The sequence below is a fragment of the Chroicocephalus ridibundus genome, chromosome 1 (assembly GCF_963924245.1).
Source record: "Chroicocephalus ridibundus chromosome 1, bChrRid1.1, whole genome shotgun sequence".
Lineage (NCBI taxonomy): Eukaryota > Metazoa > Chordata > Aves > Charadriiformes > Laridae > Chroicocephalus > Chroicocephalus ridibundus.
The window spans coordinates 85581984-85599801 of record NC_086284.1 but is presented as its reverse complement, the minus strand read 5'-3'; the positions used below and the strand labels follow the sequence as shown (position 1 = coordinate 85599801).

At 41.3% G+C, this 17818-nt stretch overlaps 1 protein-coding gene across 1 annotated transcript in view; it reads left to right on the top strand.

The window, feature by feature from the left end:
• The window catches only part of VEGFD (vascular endothelial growth factor D), a 32242-nt gene extending 20135 nt beyond the window's left edge, over positions 1-12107 (top strand). The window contains exons 3-7 of the mRNA XM_063342229.1: positions 2689-2879; positions 5191-5339; positions 6632-6729; positions 9134-9329; positions 11436-12107. Of these exons, the coding sequence (XP_063198299.1) occupies positions 2689-2879; positions 5191-5339; positions 6632-6729; positions 9134-9329; positions 11436-11562 (761 nt within the window). The 3' untranslated portion in view covers positions 11563-12107. The remainder of the gene's footprint in view (positions 1-2688; positions 2880-5190; positions 5340-6631; positions 6730-9133; positions 9330-11435) is intronic.
• The last annotated feature ends 5711 nt before the right edge of the window (positions 12108-17818 follow it).

Sequence of the window (17818 nt, the reverse complement as noted above, 5' to 3'; positions counted from 1 at the left end):
TACTGAGGCAGTGCATAATGTAACTGTTTGGGTAATGAAGTCTGATAACTATAGTCATATAGGTGTAATTTTTCTTCTCAGAACAGCTGTTAGGTCGCTTTAACTATAGTCATATAGGTGTAATTTTTCTTCTCAGAACAGCTGTTAGGTCGCTTCCTACTTTCCCTTTAAAAGTCTAATTCTAGACACGAGATGTCAGCTTTCTCATTCAAAGTAAGCCACTGAAATTTAAGTTAAAAAGAACCTATTGGGTCATCTTCTCCATTCTTCCATCCAAAGTAGAATTACCCCAGGACAGAAACTACTTCTGTTCTAATATCTTAATATGTTCAAGGTACTAAAGGTCCTTTTAAAAAAACGAGCCTATAAACATGGATTTCTTTCCCACACCCTTTCCAGTCATTAAGCATTGACCTTTTTGCCAAGGGCATCTGTTTTCTTTTAGTAAACTGTTTTGACGAGAAGCCTGGGTCAAGGCTCCTCGTTGTTTCACTGCTAGACCATCTTCCACAGCACCCCAAAATCCAGTAGGTCCAATTCAGGACTTTGTTCCTCCTCTCTAGAGCTTTAATGATGAATTCACTGAAAGCTCGTGTCGCCCTGTCTAACCACAGCCTCCCCTGAGGAGCTCAGCTCACCTAGGACTGCAGCGCTTTCAAACTTGAGTCTGTATCGGAGCCAAATTTCTCAGCAGATGCCCTGTGCCTGCTGATGGAAGAGATCAGGGTGACCACGGTGCTTCTGAGCAAAATGTGACACCTACTGCTTTGACAGAAAAGAAGGCTCCAAGGAGACCTTATAGTGGCCTACCAGTATCTTCAGGGGGCCTACAAGAAAGATGGTGAGGGACTTTTTAGGATGTCAGGTAATGGTAGGACTAGAGGGAATGGACTAAAACTAGAGATGGGACGATTCAGACTGGATGTTAGGAAGAAGTTCTTCACCATGAGGGTGGTGAGACACTGGAACACGTTGCCCAGAGAGGTGGTGGAAGCCCCATCCCTGGAAGTTTTTAAGGCCAGGCTGGATGGGGCTCTGGGCAACCTGATCTAGTGGGAGGTGTCCCTGTCCATGGCAGGGGGGTTGGGACTAGATGATCTTTAATGTCCGTTCCAACCCTAACAGTTCTATGATTCTATGACTATCCCTCCTTATAACAACCCTTCTGCTAAAGAAGTGGTTAATGAAGTGAGGAAATGGGCAGTCGAAAAGGTCATCACCGCTAACACTCATTGAAGTGACATCTGAAGTGATTACACGCACATACCTTAATAAGTTTGGCAAACACTTTCTTTTCTATTTTAAGGCCGAGGATTGGATTGCTTTTTTGATAGACTAACACTACTCTAGAAAATTCTACTGATTTTAGTGATTCTTTGCTTAATTTATGCTGTAAAATCAGAAACTGGGCCTCAAGCTCTCATTTCTTGTACTTTTTGCGAGACTGGAAAGTGGAGTGAAACAACGCTGGGGAAGGACTTTGTGGGAATAAACAAACTGATTTAAATATACACAGTCAGCTGAACAAAAAGTTATAAATAATAAAAGGAAAGTCAGGAAGGAAAGAAAGAAGTAAATACCTACCCAAATACAAAGTATAGCATTTAGTTTAAAAGTCTTCCAGAATTTTTGTATTTTTTTTTCAGAATTTCCCTGTAAATGTGCGCACTGCTTGCACAATAGTAGGGAGGTGGACTACATTGGAAGAGAGCAATTTTCTTAATAGTATAGAAGCTGCTTTTGATCTTTCAGAAGCCTGATGGAGGGGGGCAGACAGGAAAAAGGTTTTTCATAATTTTAAGGAGGATGTAATGCATAAGCATTGATGACTCTTGAGTAATTCCATAACTTGAATCAGATAAGCAAAAGCCAAAAAAAGCAAGGCCATCTCTTAACAAGACTTGAGATAATACTATGTAAATGTCACTACTTTCTCCCTCTGGTTCAGTCAGTTAATGCATTATTCCTCCTCACAGTCAGAATTTGACAGATCAGTCTAAAATAAATTACTAGTTGACAACAATTCAGTATTTGAAAGATGTCACAGTGTTTTGAATAGATAAATCATGCTTGAATTCATATTCCTGTTATTCAAACTCGAACCCCTGAGGGTACTGAGGTGTGAGAGTGTTTGTCTTGGATTTCATCAGACATTTTGGAAACGGTGCTCGCTGGCTGACATCCAGTAGGAGTATTAATACCCTCTGACCAGAATCTGTTAATCATTAATGTGCTTTTGCAGTCAGGCCCAGGCTCTGCTGGGTCCGCAGTGGGGTACATGTGAAGAGAGGATAAAATGACAATAAGGAGGTCTACCCTGGAGAAAAGGAGAACAGGGTGGGGGCCAGCTTTGTCAGACAGAGGCCTTGGAGCTGACTCTTGGCTAGGGGCAATCGATGCAGTTCTACTTAACCCACTGTAATTAATGGAGATTTTGGTCATCTGCGTTGAAAACTAAAGGCAAATAAATGCACTGACCTCTCTGCCAGTGCAGCTGGTGTAAGTTACTGGGATAATTTTGCACTCAGGGTCTCTCTGGTCCTTCGATCAATCCAAGTAAGTGCAAATCAGTCCAACTAAGTGCAAATGGCCTGCCAGCACTTCATTTTTATTTATATAATGCTTCTGCCTCACGAATCAGAGGTTTAACTTTGCCATGATTGCTCATAAAAATGGTGTTTTCTCCAGTCATAGATGAAGAATGGCAAAAGACTCAATGTGTGCCAAGGGAAACCTGTGTGGAAGTGGCCAAGGAGCTGGGTACAACAACCAACAAATTCTTCAAGCCTCCCTGCGTGAACGTGTTCAGATGCGGAGGCTGCTGCAACGAGGAGAGTCTGAGCTGCATGAATACAAGTACAACTTATGTGTCGAAAACGGTAAATGAGGCTATTCATCTGCTTTCTTTTTACCCTGGCTCTCCAAGAAGGGAGGGGAAAGAGGATGTTTGGTTTCTTAGATCCTGTTATGAGAGATCTGTCTCCACTATCATAACAAACAGCAGAATTAATTTTTTATCCATGTGGAGTGAATGCAGGCACGTGCAACAGCATTCTACATTCATGTTTCATTATTAAAAATGGATATACATGTGTAAAGACAGAAAATCAGGCCCTGAGAAAGTGACTGCAGGCTCACATGATCTTAAGGAGTTTTATCCTTCTTTAACGTATTTTTACTTGGACCTAGGACCTCTTGAGAGTATTGGCTCATGGGAAACCTCTGCACCAAAGGATTAAGACAGACTCCGGGAAATTTTGGTGTGTGAGGCCAGGAGTCTGAAAGCTGCATTTCCAAAACTGCCACCAGTGCCTTTTTGGCTGGCTAATAATTTTGGATGTGCAGTTTTGCAAGCCTAAAATAGGGACATTTTCAACATGAGAGGACAGATGCTCTCAATTTGAATGCCTCAGGGCCTGAATGTTCCAAATCACAAGTCACTTTGGAAAAGAAAGGCTTAAGCCAATAGTAAATTACTGCTTAGGTGCAACAGGCAGCAAATACCTGAGTTTTAATGACCAATTCCAAAAGGTGAGCATAGAGCAGCCAAAGAGCTTCTTTCTGTAGACTCCCTCTAGTGTCTATGTACAGAGATATGTTTCTCCAGTCGGTGACTGAGCAGATCTCCAAATTTAGTACTTTAAATCAGTTCTACATATGAAACCATTTGTGTTAATACCTACAGAAGGAGCACAGGAGGCTGGTCCTGCTAGATTAACCTTCACCCTCTGCTTCCCTACTAAAAAGATAAAACCTTTTGACCTAGAATAATGTATTAAATTCAGTTATTAAAAAGACTTTTCTTTAAATCAGAGCAAAGATTGAGGGCAGTTGTTTTAAAAAGAAAATTGAACCTCCTGGGGAGCAGGTCCAATTCACTTCTGTGTTTGTTTCAGGTTTGTTGGAATGTAATTCCACTGTGTCTGGTTGTACCAGAATACAGTTGGAGTAAAATAAATCAGGGCCTGTCCTTCTTGCGTCAATGTTCATTAATTGCTTTCATTCCCCACCAGAAGGAGAAAGCTGTTATGAGCTGTTGGCCCCACACAAAAGACATCTGATCAGCTCAGGGAGCTAGGTCAGGCTAAAAAGTATTTATTTATTTATGTGTTTTTGGAGCAACATTTCATAAGTTTGTTGAAAAACTGCTGTTCTGCAAACTGTAACATTCCTTCAGCGTCCTTCAAAATAACCATTCCCTCAAAAGCCCCCAACTAAGTTCCACTCCTGGATACAGCACTGTCGTCCAGATTTACTCTTCTAAAATGAACGGAATTACTCCCATATTAGTGACAACCTTTTTTTCCCCCTGGTATAAAATATCCACTGAAGGATATTCAAGCCACCTAAAGTTAAACGCTGCAACACCTAAATTTAAATGTTTAAACAGTCAATTTTAGGGATACTTCTCAGCCCCTGAATGCGGATGAGCACTAAGCCAAGACATGCTGGCATGAGAAGGTGTGACCCTATGCTTGGCTTCCATGGGAAGGAAGCTGGCTTGAGGGGGCGGAGCGGGTGTGGGTCACTTCCACAGCTCTCACACGTAGCTGCCCAAGAAACCAGAGTTTCCCCAAGGCCACCCAGAGATCACCCTAAACAATTTGGATGTGCTGAAGGTAGGCTGCTTGGTTCCTTAGGCTCCTGCTATAATCAAGAGGGACGATTCCAGGATGGTTCCCTGCAGGAACCCAACTAAAGCAGAATGAACTCTCCTCTGTTTACACCTCTTTCTTCCCTCTCGGAGGAGGCTGTGGGGGGTGAAGTTGGCCCCTAAAAATGTATGCTGTGATTATACCCTAGGACAGTTAAATAGCTGTCTTCATAAATGGTTGAGATTCAACAAATGGTATAACTAAGAACAAAGTTCCCAACATCTATATCTTTTCCATTTGGCCCTAGCATCCAGAAGAGGCTTTTCAGTGTGTTTGCAAATAATTTTGAATGATCTTAGGTGTTTAAGAACTGGTAATACAGCACTGGGACCACTGTTTTGGCAAGTTCCTACCTTGGTGGACATTGCTTATTTTTTTCTTCAAAACTCTAAGTGCTCACCTGCTTATTATACCTATGGTAACTACCTCTTGAAAAGAGCATGGGTGGGGCAAATGGTGGGAGGTTTTGGTTTAAAACTCCAAATATTAACTGTGTAATGGAAACTGAATAATAAATGTAATTTCACCCACCTAGCTCTTTGAGATCTCGGTTCCCTTGACAAGTGTTCCTGAGCCCGTGCCAATCAAAATTGCCAATCACACAGCCTGTAAGTGTCTATCGAATACGCAGCGCCACCAGTACACCATCATACGAAGATCTGTCCAGTATCCGGAAGAGGATGGGTAAGTTCCCTCTTTTACAAACTGATACACATGTTGCACAGTCCAAAGTAGGAAAATTATTTTGTTCTGATTTGGTCCTTACAGTGGTCCCTTCACTTTCTGTTATCCTAACAGTTTTTCCAAATATCTTGATTATCACTCAGAGTTAGAAAGCTTCAACTAAACCTGGTGAATTATAAGTGAAAGGACACCATAATGCAACAAACAGGAGGCTCGTTCAGCAGGGTCTGGAGTCATTAAGACACTTAGGTACCTGAGAGTGGACTCGAAGTGCACATATTAGCACTACGCTCCACTGGAGCTATTTGGGTAGGTGTGCATAGACTTATTCAACCTGACACGGGCAACTCTGCTCGCACAGGGCACACAGAATGCTGTGGTCAAGCTAAAGCCCTCTGCCATACTTCACAGCACGTTGGGTCACAATCAGTGTGAACCATGGCTTTGCGCTTTCTGGTCCAGTCCTGGTTTGCATCTGTCAGGCTGGTTGGCTGGAAAAGGTAATCTCATATCTGACTTCGAAAGACAGTATAAAATACCTGTAGTCCTAGTAAGAACAGGCTACATTAATTTAACGAGGAGTCTAGAAACACAGATCGCTTGAGTGACTCATTGGAAGTGAGCTCAGATGTCTCTGTCTAGCCCTGCACGTAGGCTTGCCCTTGTAACAGCCCTTCAGTTAGACATCTGGGCTGGGGGCGAGGTGGCAATTCAGCAACGCCCCTCCAGCCCTCGCTCGGCCTGCTGGCCACTCTGAACCCTCCTCCTGCACAAATACAGAAGAACCTCAGCCTTCTTCCAGTTTGTGAGTTCCCCTCCCAGAGCCAAGTGCCTAAAAGTCAAACCGGCCCCTCTGACCCTGAAAACAGTCCACAGTACATCCTTAAGAACAGGCAAATTTAAACTGGAGCTGCACTTTCTGGCAGCATGGAAAAATCTAATACAGTTACGTGGCATGAAAACTGTAAGTCTAAGAATACCCTGGGTGGGGTAGAGCCAGGTTTATGGAAAAGTGGAGTTGCGAAAATGTAGCCGTTTCCTAGGGTTGTAATCTGAAACGCGTGCTGTGCCTGCTCCATCTAGTTGCTGGGAGCCAGACAGCTCAGCCCTATCAGCAAAACCATCCAGCCCCAAGGTCTTCTGCTTGCAGCAGTAATGCACACAGGTGCCGTACCTTCATATAGTAAAAGTGGCAGACCCAGCATACTAGCAGGCTCATTTTGCCAAATGGCTACACTGATGTGCCTTTTCTTTTTTAATTCCAACCTTTTTTTTTTTTTTTTTAATTCTAGATGCCCCTTTACCAACAAACTTTGCCATAATGGATGGATCTGGGATAGTGACAAATGTGAATGTGTTGTAGACGTACAGCACCCCAACAGACGAGAAGGTAAAGATGAAATTGCAAATGGACACTTTCGCTTGCCATCTCCAGGGTGCTTGTGTTTCATTTTGGTTTTGTCCCATTTTTTCATTGAGAAAGTTATAGTTTTGATTCCACATCCCTAGACAGACTTGGCTTATGATGCAGAAATTCACCTGAAAATAAACACTCTTATCCCCACTTCATGATTTTTTTTTTTGCTTGGACATTTTACGCCCTCTATATTGGCAAACTGAAAAGGAAAAAGTAAAGTATTAAAAAGAGTTAGTGAAGTAGACACTCCGGATGAATTTTTATTTTACATGGGCCTTAAAATGTATGATGGGCATTAAGGAAAACTTTTTAACTGCAGAAAAAAATATGCCCTGGAATATCTTGCTTGGGGAAGGTGCTGTATCTTCATTGTGGGAAATTCTTAAGAACAGACATATCAGGAATAAGATTAATAGCTGTAGTCAGTGCAAAAGATTATACAACCTTTCAAAATATTTTACTATTTTTTTATGATAATACTGAGGTATTTAGAGAGCTTTCAAACTGATATGCCCTACATACTCAGGAGTATACAAGTATATCCTTTCAGGTCTGTGGAAGGAAACGGAAGAGGGTAAAATTAGTATAAGTTTACACTTCTTCCCTTCTCCTTCTGTTTTTCCCGGAAAACTTTAATCCATCAAAGAAATTTGCAGGAAATATTCTGGGGGGGGAACTGTGTTCTGGGGGAACTAAAGATACCAGCAGTAAACATTTAAGGAAGTTAAAATTTCTCCAAGCCCTGTATAAGATTTTTTTTTTAAATTATTTTTTGCAGGAAATTGTCCTGGTCAAAATAAAATTATCATAGCAGTAGAGCAGACAGACACAGAAGGAAGCCCTGCCTTTGTGGTTTAGCCTACATGCAGCAAGCAAAAGAATAAAACATCCAAGGCAACAATAAAAGCAAGCTGGCAAGCAATTCCTAGACTAGCAAGCTAAAATAAAACTAAATAACCTAATGAACTGGTCTGTTGATTACAATCTCCTAATTTTAATAAGCAAGAGATAAGTTGTGTAGAGGCTTCTGTAGGATCTGTTCTCATTCCAGATCAGATTATTTGACCATCAGGTTAGGTAGTTAAGCTCAAATTAGACTTTTCATTCAAGAAAAGATTAGTACTCTGTATTTCAGAGTATGTCCCAAGGACTGTGAATAGCCAGAGTCCTCCTAACTCTTAGCCTTTCGTAAGGTCAGCTTGGAGCACTAAAAACTGTGGCTTGTTGAATTATAGCTTTTATTGATACAGACTCAATACTTCCTCAGATTAAATATCATTCTCTGAAGTACATTGTGTTTGGCAGTGGCTGGGGCAAAATAACTTAAAATCTGTCTTTGAGGTTGAAACAAAGTGAGACGAAAACGTTCTGCACTACTTTACACACGCCAGGCTTTATCACCCCAAGGAAGCAGTTTGTCTTCCAAGAATTTGGGGCAGATTCCTTCCTTCCTTCCAAAAGGACTTGGGTTTTATTCTGTCTGGATATTGGTTTTCCAGCATGAAGTAAATAATAATGAAGGTTTCTTTCAAGTAATATGCAAGCCTTTTCTGGCCACTGAGATCAGAGCTGAGGTTGCAGAGGTCGTGGATGCAGGTTACATTCCACATTCCGTAGGTTAAATCCAAGAGCTAATTGTAAAACTACAGGAAATTACCTTCCCAATGACAAATTATATGCTGTGACCTTTAACCGGGGATGTGCTGCTAGCATTTCAATAAAGCTTTCCCAAAATGTGTTCCCTTTTTGCTAGGATTAGCCTCATATTGTACTCCAGATGTGTATTTTGAGGGAAGATAGATGAGGTATTAGACAGTGCACTCACTTGGCTGGGGTTTTGTTTCTGAAGCAAAGTATTTCCTTTCTTTAACTGACAAGTGTGCATATGCGCCTTATCAAAGTGCTAGACCAGCTTGCACCCTAATGCACTTAGTATTACCTTTGCAAAAATTTCCAAAGTATATGGATAATGAAGTACATTGAGTGGTGAGTGTGACAGTTTGCATGAACATGCATTTTTGTCATGGGTATAGACTAAATCCTTTTTGAGATTTTGATTTCAAAACCTGCTGTCCAGTAAAGATTTGTGCATTCCAAAACCTAACACTAGGCTCTTTTAATACACAGCCCCCAAATAAAGTATTTTTATGCAGGGTTCAACCCACAAGAAATAGCAGTATTAGAGTAAGTGAAATAATCAGCCCAATCCTCTCAACTCCTTTTCTGCACTGTAAGTTACAACAGAAATTCTGAAGACTAGAATCGATGGGAGAGAACACGCGTAAGCCCTAGTGACTGCAAAGAAAGACTTGGTCTCTTCAAAAGCAGGATTCAGCTATGTAAAGCTTACCGCTAAAAGATGTATGTGCTATTGCAGGGCTCCCTCCTCTTGCTGAGCTGGCTATGTGTGGACAGCATATGGAATTTGATGAAGAAAATTGTGAATGCATCTGTAGACAGAAGTGTCCCACAGATTTCTTTCAAAGTAAAGAGAACTGCAGCTGCTATTTGTGTAGGGAGAGCCAGGAGAGCTGTGCTCTAAAACACAAGATATTTCATGCTGAAACCTGCAGGTAAGTGTTCCCTGTCGTTCAGTGTCCACGCTGCAAGATCTGAATTAGCTTGAGTAAATGCTGGAGGTGCAAGTGTTGAATTAGCTGGGAGGTCCACCCAGGATTCAATACCTTGCTGCACCTAGGGAGATAATCATAACAGAGATGATAGTCACAATACTTACTTCATAGCAGGAGCCTAAGGTTTATTTAATTAACATGTTTTAAAGAAATCTGGACATAGATGCTATTAAACTACCAATATTTATTATTTTTCCCCCCCTAATCTTAAGGGAATGATGGGTAAAACTGTGCTACAACTGAAATTACTGTGTGACAGAGGGGATTTACAGTGAGATACCGAGTCTTGCATTTGTCGGTATGTAGAACCCATCCTGTGTTCTCTGTCACAGCTGAATGCAGACTCACAGATGTCTAGGGACAAAAGCTCCCTAAGTCGGCACCCACACCATACAGCTCACTCCTTATTCAGTTTGTCCTCAGAACAAGTAATTTTCTAGAGTTAATGCAATTTTTACACATACAAAGCCACTCAATCAGCTCTGATTCCACTGAGAAGCTGGAAATTGTTCTGGGGCTGCTCCATGCATTTCCCTAATCCTTTTGTGTAACTAGTTTTAAGGTTTCTCTGGCAAAACTTTAATAGAAAACACCCTTTTAAAATAGTCCTTTTTCATGCGTTAGTTTATTTTCAAAATTTCCTTCTCAGAAAGCCTTGGCTACATTTAGAGACCCAAGAGCATGCAGGAGCTCTGTCTGAAAGCTTATGTAAGGACAGTCAGCATCCAGTTTCCCTGGGCACCTTAGCAGAGCTGCAGTTCACCGAACGGTCAGCCACAGGGGCCATTCTCAAGGACTTCATAGGTTCATTCATGGACAAGAAGCTGTGTAAGAATCACAGAACCACAGAATGGTAGGTGTTGGAAGGGACCTTTGGAGATCATCCAGTCCAACCCCCCTGCCAGAGCAGGTTCACCTAAAGGAGGCTGGACAGAAATGCATCCAGGTGGGTTTTGAAGATCTTCAGAGAAAGAGACTCCACCACCTCTCTGGGCAGCCTGTTCCAGTGCTCTGTCACTCTCAAAGTAAAAAAATTTTTCCTCATGTTGAGATGGAATTTCCTGTGTTCCAGTTTGTGCCCATTGTCCCTTGTCCTGTCGCCGGGCACCACTGGAAAGAGTCTGGCCCCATCCTCTTGATGCCCACCCTGTAGATATTTATAAGCATTGATGAGCTCCCCTCTCAGTCTTCTCTTCTCCAGGCTAAACAGACCCAGGTCTCTCAGCCTTTCCTCATAAGACAGGTGCTCCAGTCCTTTGATCATCTCTGTAGCCGTCCGCTGGACTCTCTCCAGTAGTCTTGGACTGGGGGGCCCAGAACTGGACAGAGTCCTCCAGATGTGGCCTCACAAGGGCAGAGTAGAGGGGGAGGATGACCTGCCTCGACCTGCTGGCTATGCTCTTTTAATGCACCCCTGGGGACCATTGGCCTTCTTGGCCACAAGGGCACATTGCTCACGAAGAAATTACCTTTGCATCTTCAGCTTTGTTAATATGGACAAGATTAAATGGTTGACAACAAGCTTAAAAATAGCTAAAGGAATCAACAGAGCTGGAAGTGAGCATGAGAGACTTGGTCATTTACATGTTTCAGACATGTGGGAGGGGATCAATGCAATTATTTGTTTATGAGTTGGTTTTATAGAAATTTCTATAATTTGGACACTGGATTTTTATGCCAGAATTTTATGCCCGGTATTCTTGAAGGACCAAAACTGAAGTGTCAGGTGAGCTAAGGTACTTTGCAGAATCTGAGAGCAGCACCATCCAATGCTGACACTCTGGACTTCACTGCTCACGAGAAATGAAAGCATTACTTAGGTCATGACTGTGGACAAATGGACAACAGCAAGACATGTTGTTGTAGACAAGAACTGTCAGGCAGCAAAGTCTTATCTCCCTGTGTTGTAGGGTGCTGACACTTTCCAAGTCATTGTCTAGAGAGCATTGCAGTGTTTGGTGATGAAAAAGTTGAGGACTGCAACAGTAAGGAACTGCCGTGTTACAATGCTTCTCTCTTTTTGCTTTTTTCTCCTTTATCAAACAGCTGTGAGGACAAATGTCCATCCCAACCCAGAACATGCCCGACTGCAAAACCAATGTGTTCCAGGCATTGTCGTTGTCCGAAGGAGAAGAGAGGTTCCCATGGGTCCCAAAGCAGAGAAACTCCTTGACTGAGCTTCCCCTATTCACCGAAAACCCACTGCTTTGCAAAGTAGCTGTCACTGACTTTCAAACAATAGTAAACGTGAACATCTTCCACATTAATAGCAGAAGAATGAATCCAGTCTGCATTTATTTATCAGAGTCATCACTAGCTGCAGGTGAATCCTCTGGGACATTGGTAATTGTTCTCCAAGAGGTAACAATAACCGATGAATTGCTGGCTGCGTGGAAGAAAGAGGGGAAAGCGCCAGTTCAATGTTACATTACGGAAGATGAAGCTGGTATATTGGTAATAGAGTCACTGTCACCAGCCAGTCTTTCAGAAATTGAGACTAGATAATCTTAGCCTCTGAATCCTTAGCTAATGCAGCTCCTGGGTGAAACTTTCTTCAGAAATTCAGTGTACAGGATTTGGCTTCTAATAGGTTCAGCACTGAGTTATTTGATCTACTGTCCAGCTTTGATTATCATTTTGAGTTTATTGTACAACTACTGTCAGATGTGCCATATTTAAGTGTATATAAGAAAATAAATACATCAGTTATTCAAGTGGTTTTGATTTTTCTCTGTTATTGTAAAACTCTGCCCAACAAAAAGAAAATAAGCAAAAACCCAAAGCAATCTCAAGTACAGTCCCCTTATGTTTGCCTTACTGGAACTGGCTTCTTGCCCAAAAGCAGGTCGAAACAAGGTCACTTGATCCAATAGTTTCAGTAAAGGAGAATCATTTTTTCCCACGGCTCTGTGATTTATTTATTTTTTCCTAGTGTAGTGTGTTAATCTCAGTAAAGGGATAACAGCCACACTAGCACTTACTCTTCAGTGATTTTGGGAAAGGCACGGTTCACTAAAAGAAGGTTTTCCTTTTAGCTTACCATGCTTTGAAAATATCTCCTTTGCACAGAAATTCCTTTCACCAGTGTGAGGCCTGAGTAAAAGTGTTTTAACCAAATCGAGTACAAGGACAGCATTGTTTTCTGAGCCACTGAAGTCTGGATTGAGCCAGTCCAGAGCAAATACTGTGAGCAATAATCCTGAACTGGAAGTGATAGTCTTGACGACTGATACATTTTTTTCCCCTTTGCTGAATTCTCCGATTCTATATGAAGGGAATAGAGCAAATGAAACAACTGCTACAGAGGTGGAAAGCTTGACACAACACAGGGAATAGAAAATGGCTTTTTGATGTACATCTGAGATTTTTTTACATTTATATAGGGGAAAAAATAGATTGTTTTGAAATAAAATTACAGCCAAATCCTGTAAGATTGATTGAATTGTTGGATGAAGGACCAAACAATTTAACGTGTCTTTTGTCTGAGTAAAGCATTTAGAATTCAACCCTGGAGGACTGCTCTGAGTGTTTCCTAAGCCGTCTGTGGTCTAGGTCCGTGCAACCATACCGGCAGGCTGTTCTTGTTATCTGTGCTGGGAACTGGCCTGGGATCCTGTGACCAAGCAACACAGTTGGACCTATGAGCATACTGGGTGGAGCCTCTGCAGCAGGGTTACCTACTGGTCTGCACTGGGCTCCCCTGCTGAGGGTTCTCCTCCAGAGCAAAGGCCAGATGCAACCAACACGCACTCTGCATGGACAAGAAGGGGAACATGACCCCAGTGTGAAACCAGGTAAACCAGCTTGGCAACAGAAGCACACCCTTACCTTTCCCTCGCTCCTCCAAGAGGCTCTAAATTCTGACACATGTACATGGTGGGTGAAATCCCTGAGCTCTATAAGGGTCCATAAAAGGAATGATGTGCCCCACCATTTCTCGCCTAGCTCAGTCTGGGGCACCCCAACCTCATGGTTGGATCGCTGATAGGCTACGCCATTAGCCTGTTCCTCAGAAAGCCGGGGAACTGCAGAGGCAAACCGGATGCTTAACTGGTGGCACCAGAGGCGTATGGAGTGAAAACACACCTTTGTGTGAAACTATACAACAGTATTTGTACAGCCAAATTCTATGGAAAGAGTTTAAGTTTTTGCATTTCCTAGCTTTTCTTAAATTGAAGTTTAGCAACTGGAACCCTGTATTATTTATGCCCGACTCCCGTCAATGATGATCTGTAGAGGCTTCCTCAGATTTCTGTCCTGACCAGTGAATATATTAACTTATTTTTACAAAACAGAATTGCTCCAACCTGAGAGACAAATAAGTCTGCCTCAACTCCAGAAGGGTCTTAGATAAAGCAGCCCCCGAGAGGCTGAAAACCATGTTCAAAAGCTTTTCTCATTGAGGCAGAGAGGGATTTGAACACAAACCACCAAACCCCCAGGAGAGTGCGATAGCCATTAGGATACCCAGGCTAGAAAAGTACCATCGCTGACCACCACTGTGAACCCTGCTCTGAGGTTTTCACACCTTCCTAGACCACTGAAAAACAGACCTGTACCTGGAAGTCTAAGGTACAAAGACACCACACACACGAGGACAGTGCTGCCATTCTGCAGCCGTCCCCTGAAACTCAGTGTGATGGATCCATCCCCCCTCACTTCACCTAAGATGTGACACTGTCCTGGGCACAAAAGGAGAGACACCTAAGAGCTCTGAATTGACCAGATTCACACTTGTTGACACAGGAACATGAAAATATCTTTCCCTATCCATACAATTAATTGAGTATGAGCATTGGCCATCCTTCCCCTGTAGAAGAAAGGCACTTCTACCTTCTGAAGCTATGACCCACCTGCAGTTTGGGCTGCACTTGTGCACTACTGCGTTTGCAGCACAGGGATCTTACAGCTTCTTTTCTTTACAATAAATTCTCCTCATAGCAGATCATTCTCCTAAGGCCCTGTGTCGTGGTTTAGGCTGGGCTGGCCACTAAATGAATGACAGGACACCCTGTGCCAGTTTCCACATTGCAGGGTGCTGCTCTTTTCCACCCCGCTCTCCTGTATGATTAGAAAATGCAAAGCTAGAGCATGTACTGCATATTTGTAACATTCACTAAAATACTATGTGGAAAAGCTCAAGAGTTTAAGCAGAACACTGTAAATGCCAGTGCTGCGTGATAGTCTTCATTGCCACAGCCCCAAGAAGATCCAGATGTCACTAATGCCGTGACACAGCCATAAATCCTTTACATGGAAAACCATGACTAAAAGGAGGCTCTGGGTGGAGATGGAAACACAAGCAGATAATCAGAATCTGATGAAGATTTATAAAGCCTCATAATGTTATTTTATTCGAGAAATTCTGGATTTTTCAATCCAGTAAAAAATATTCAACAAACTTTAAAATAGAAATGCTTTGTGTTATCTTTCATATCTATACATCAGAATTTAATAACAGAGATTTAATATAACAACGCAGAAGACTTAACTGAGGTATGTAAAATTCATAGCAGATCTGTTTTTTGACTGATGTCATTAGCTCTTAACCTATGACTAAATGACCTTCTCAGAGCGAAGGTTATTGAGCAGAGGAACATTGTCTTTGAAGTTTGAAATGCCTTTTATTACTGTGTTCAGCATGACTTGCTTTTTAAGCATATGGACATGATTTACAGATTTCATAGCCAGAATAATAATGCTAAAACTTCCTGTTACGGTGTGTCAATTTTTATATAGTGAGAGGGGTCTTTAATGTGATACTTGGATTACTATCTCTACATATTCATGTGTATAATAGGAATAAGAATACTTAAATAATAATTGCCAATTCTAAATAAACACACATGAAGTTTCCAAAAATACCCATTTTTATGAGCAGCTAGCTTTCACTTCCATGTGCTTTTTGCAGGGAGGGGGCAGGGGGAAAGACTGAATAATAGCAAAATATGCACACCGCATTTGAAAGAGTCAGGAAATATTTATCTACTTGCAAAAAATCATCTTACAAAATGCTGGTAACAATGAAGAAATTCAAGCAAATCTTGAAAGTACTGTTGTTTACTTTGAAAGCCATCCTATGTCATGTACTGTTTCATTGCTTATAGCAAGCATTATTCATAGGAAGGTTGACAGACCATATATAAATCCTGTCATACTCATATACATTGCAAATATATAAACCTATATGTATCTTTTGGGCATCAACTCCAGCTTACTCTTAAGGTTCCTTCCTGTTTTCCAGCCAAAAAAAAGAAGTGAACCTGCTTGGGTTTTTCTTTTTGTTTTGTTTTCTTGTACCACTGTAAGCCAGGATTTATGCTATTTAAATCAAGAGTTATTTTGCTTTCAGCAGTGTAAAAAAAGGAGAGGGAAACATTGAAAACCCAAACCAAAGTTTGTGAAAGCTCCTTCAGCTGCCAGTTTCCTTTGTGTTTTCTAAATAACTGATAAATGCGTTTCAACTTTAAAATATCAAAGAACGTTCCACCTTCTAATTTTGGACTCAGGGAGTGAATTAGTCTCTCTGGAACTACAAGGTGGTTACTAGGACAAATGAATCTATGTTCTCATTTATTACAGTCTACATTAAAAACCAAACAAGTCAGGGGTTACAAATGATGTACAAACTGCTGTTTGTTTTATTTCTGTCAGACTCCTATATCAGCAGTTATCCAAAAACTTCAATAAAAATTTTTCACTCGGGGGGACAAGGTCTGTTTTAAATTAAGTTAAAAGGAAACTGTTCCTTTAGCCAATAAAGCAAAAAGAGTACATAAAATGATGCTGTCAGGGCTCGGGCTCTATTTTGACTTCTATGCCATTAACACCCTTCCTTGTTTCCACTTTTATCACACTTTACAATACTACTCAATGTGAAAGGTCCTCCCAGGTCGAGAGCATTGGGGATCCATGACTTAGCATGAATTGCTTCATTTCTTAGAAATCAAAAGCTACCTTTAAAATGTTTATGGTTGAACAATCAATGATTTGATTCTACTCTGCATTAGTATATACTACGTATGTAAAAATATAACAGTGATTATATAAAAAAAAACAGTTATTGAGCGCGATTACAAATTAACCATCAAGAAAAGAAGGTAAAAAAATAGGAAGCATTCCACGTGATCTTCTGCCCCACTTATTTTGCTAAGTGGTATTTTTAATTGGTGAAGACTGTATCTCTATCGTGTGGCTTAGTATCCCAGGTCCAGCCGAAATGGTGATGCAAGATACCCAGACTAACCCATCAGTTTCTGCTAGGTGACTCATTGGTGTGAGTGAACGAAGTGCGAAACCTTCCCTTGACCCTGGATCCCTCTGTCTAAGCACACTCATGTGCTTCCTTTGCTCCTCTTTCTTTCTTGGGAAAGAATTTCTTGCTCCCTATGATGGGCTAACTGCTCAAGACTATGTTTGAACACTCAAATACGGTTGCATAGTGGTTATTCAGCTTCACTCGTCAGAATAAAATAACCAATACAAGTGATGAAACACAAGGAAATGCTGAACATATTCACAAGAACTATGCAACACCTCTTATCAATATTGTCTCCATAATGAACTGCAATATTTTCCTATAGCTCAGTTACAAAGGCATATAATGAAAATCCCCTTAAAGTCATCCGGTCTTTCTCTGATCCACCATTTCCCTGTGCATCTCCTTTTAAAACCACCCACAGCTCACTCCTAAAGTTTTCATAGCTAGTAATACCTATGCCTCTCTACTTGTCCCCTGAGGTCTTATCACTCTGCTCCACATTAATTAAATTAAACTCAGAGCACTCGTTTCCAACCTGCACAAAGCTTGAAATCCGCAGCTTCCGTTTCAAACCTCAGGAAGGGTTTGTGTGCCTGGAAGCCTCTCTGAGTCTTGCCAATTCTAACAGTCAAATAAAAACTACTGTTTCCTCCACGGACGTTACCTTTTTTTTATCTTTAGGTATTCAAGGCTACAATAACACTATCAACTTAAAGAAACCCTTGTTTCATTTCCTGGATTTTAAAGTGTAATTATTCTTCCTTTACAGTTTAAATCTGGATATAAACTATCAAAATATTGGATAGTTCATGTTTAGCTTTTGGAAGAAACTCTGTTTTCTTTTGATTCAGATTATAGAAAGCAGTCAAGTACTACACTAATGGCTATCATGAGCAGAAAGAACACTGCCAATAATGTTCCAGAGCATACATGTGGCAGAAGCATTAGAGGTAGGAAATAAAACATATGAGATACAGGTTCTCCACCTTTGCACTGAGAATATTTTGGTAAGGTCCCAGCAGGAACAACACAACTGAAGTTTCCAACAGCTCCATCTGCTGTTGTCACTGCACCTTTTTTTTTCCCCACCAAGAGGTCCTTACACTTGTTTAGCTTTTAGTTAAATCCATTTTGTTATCATTTTAATATTGAAACCCATCTGAGAGTT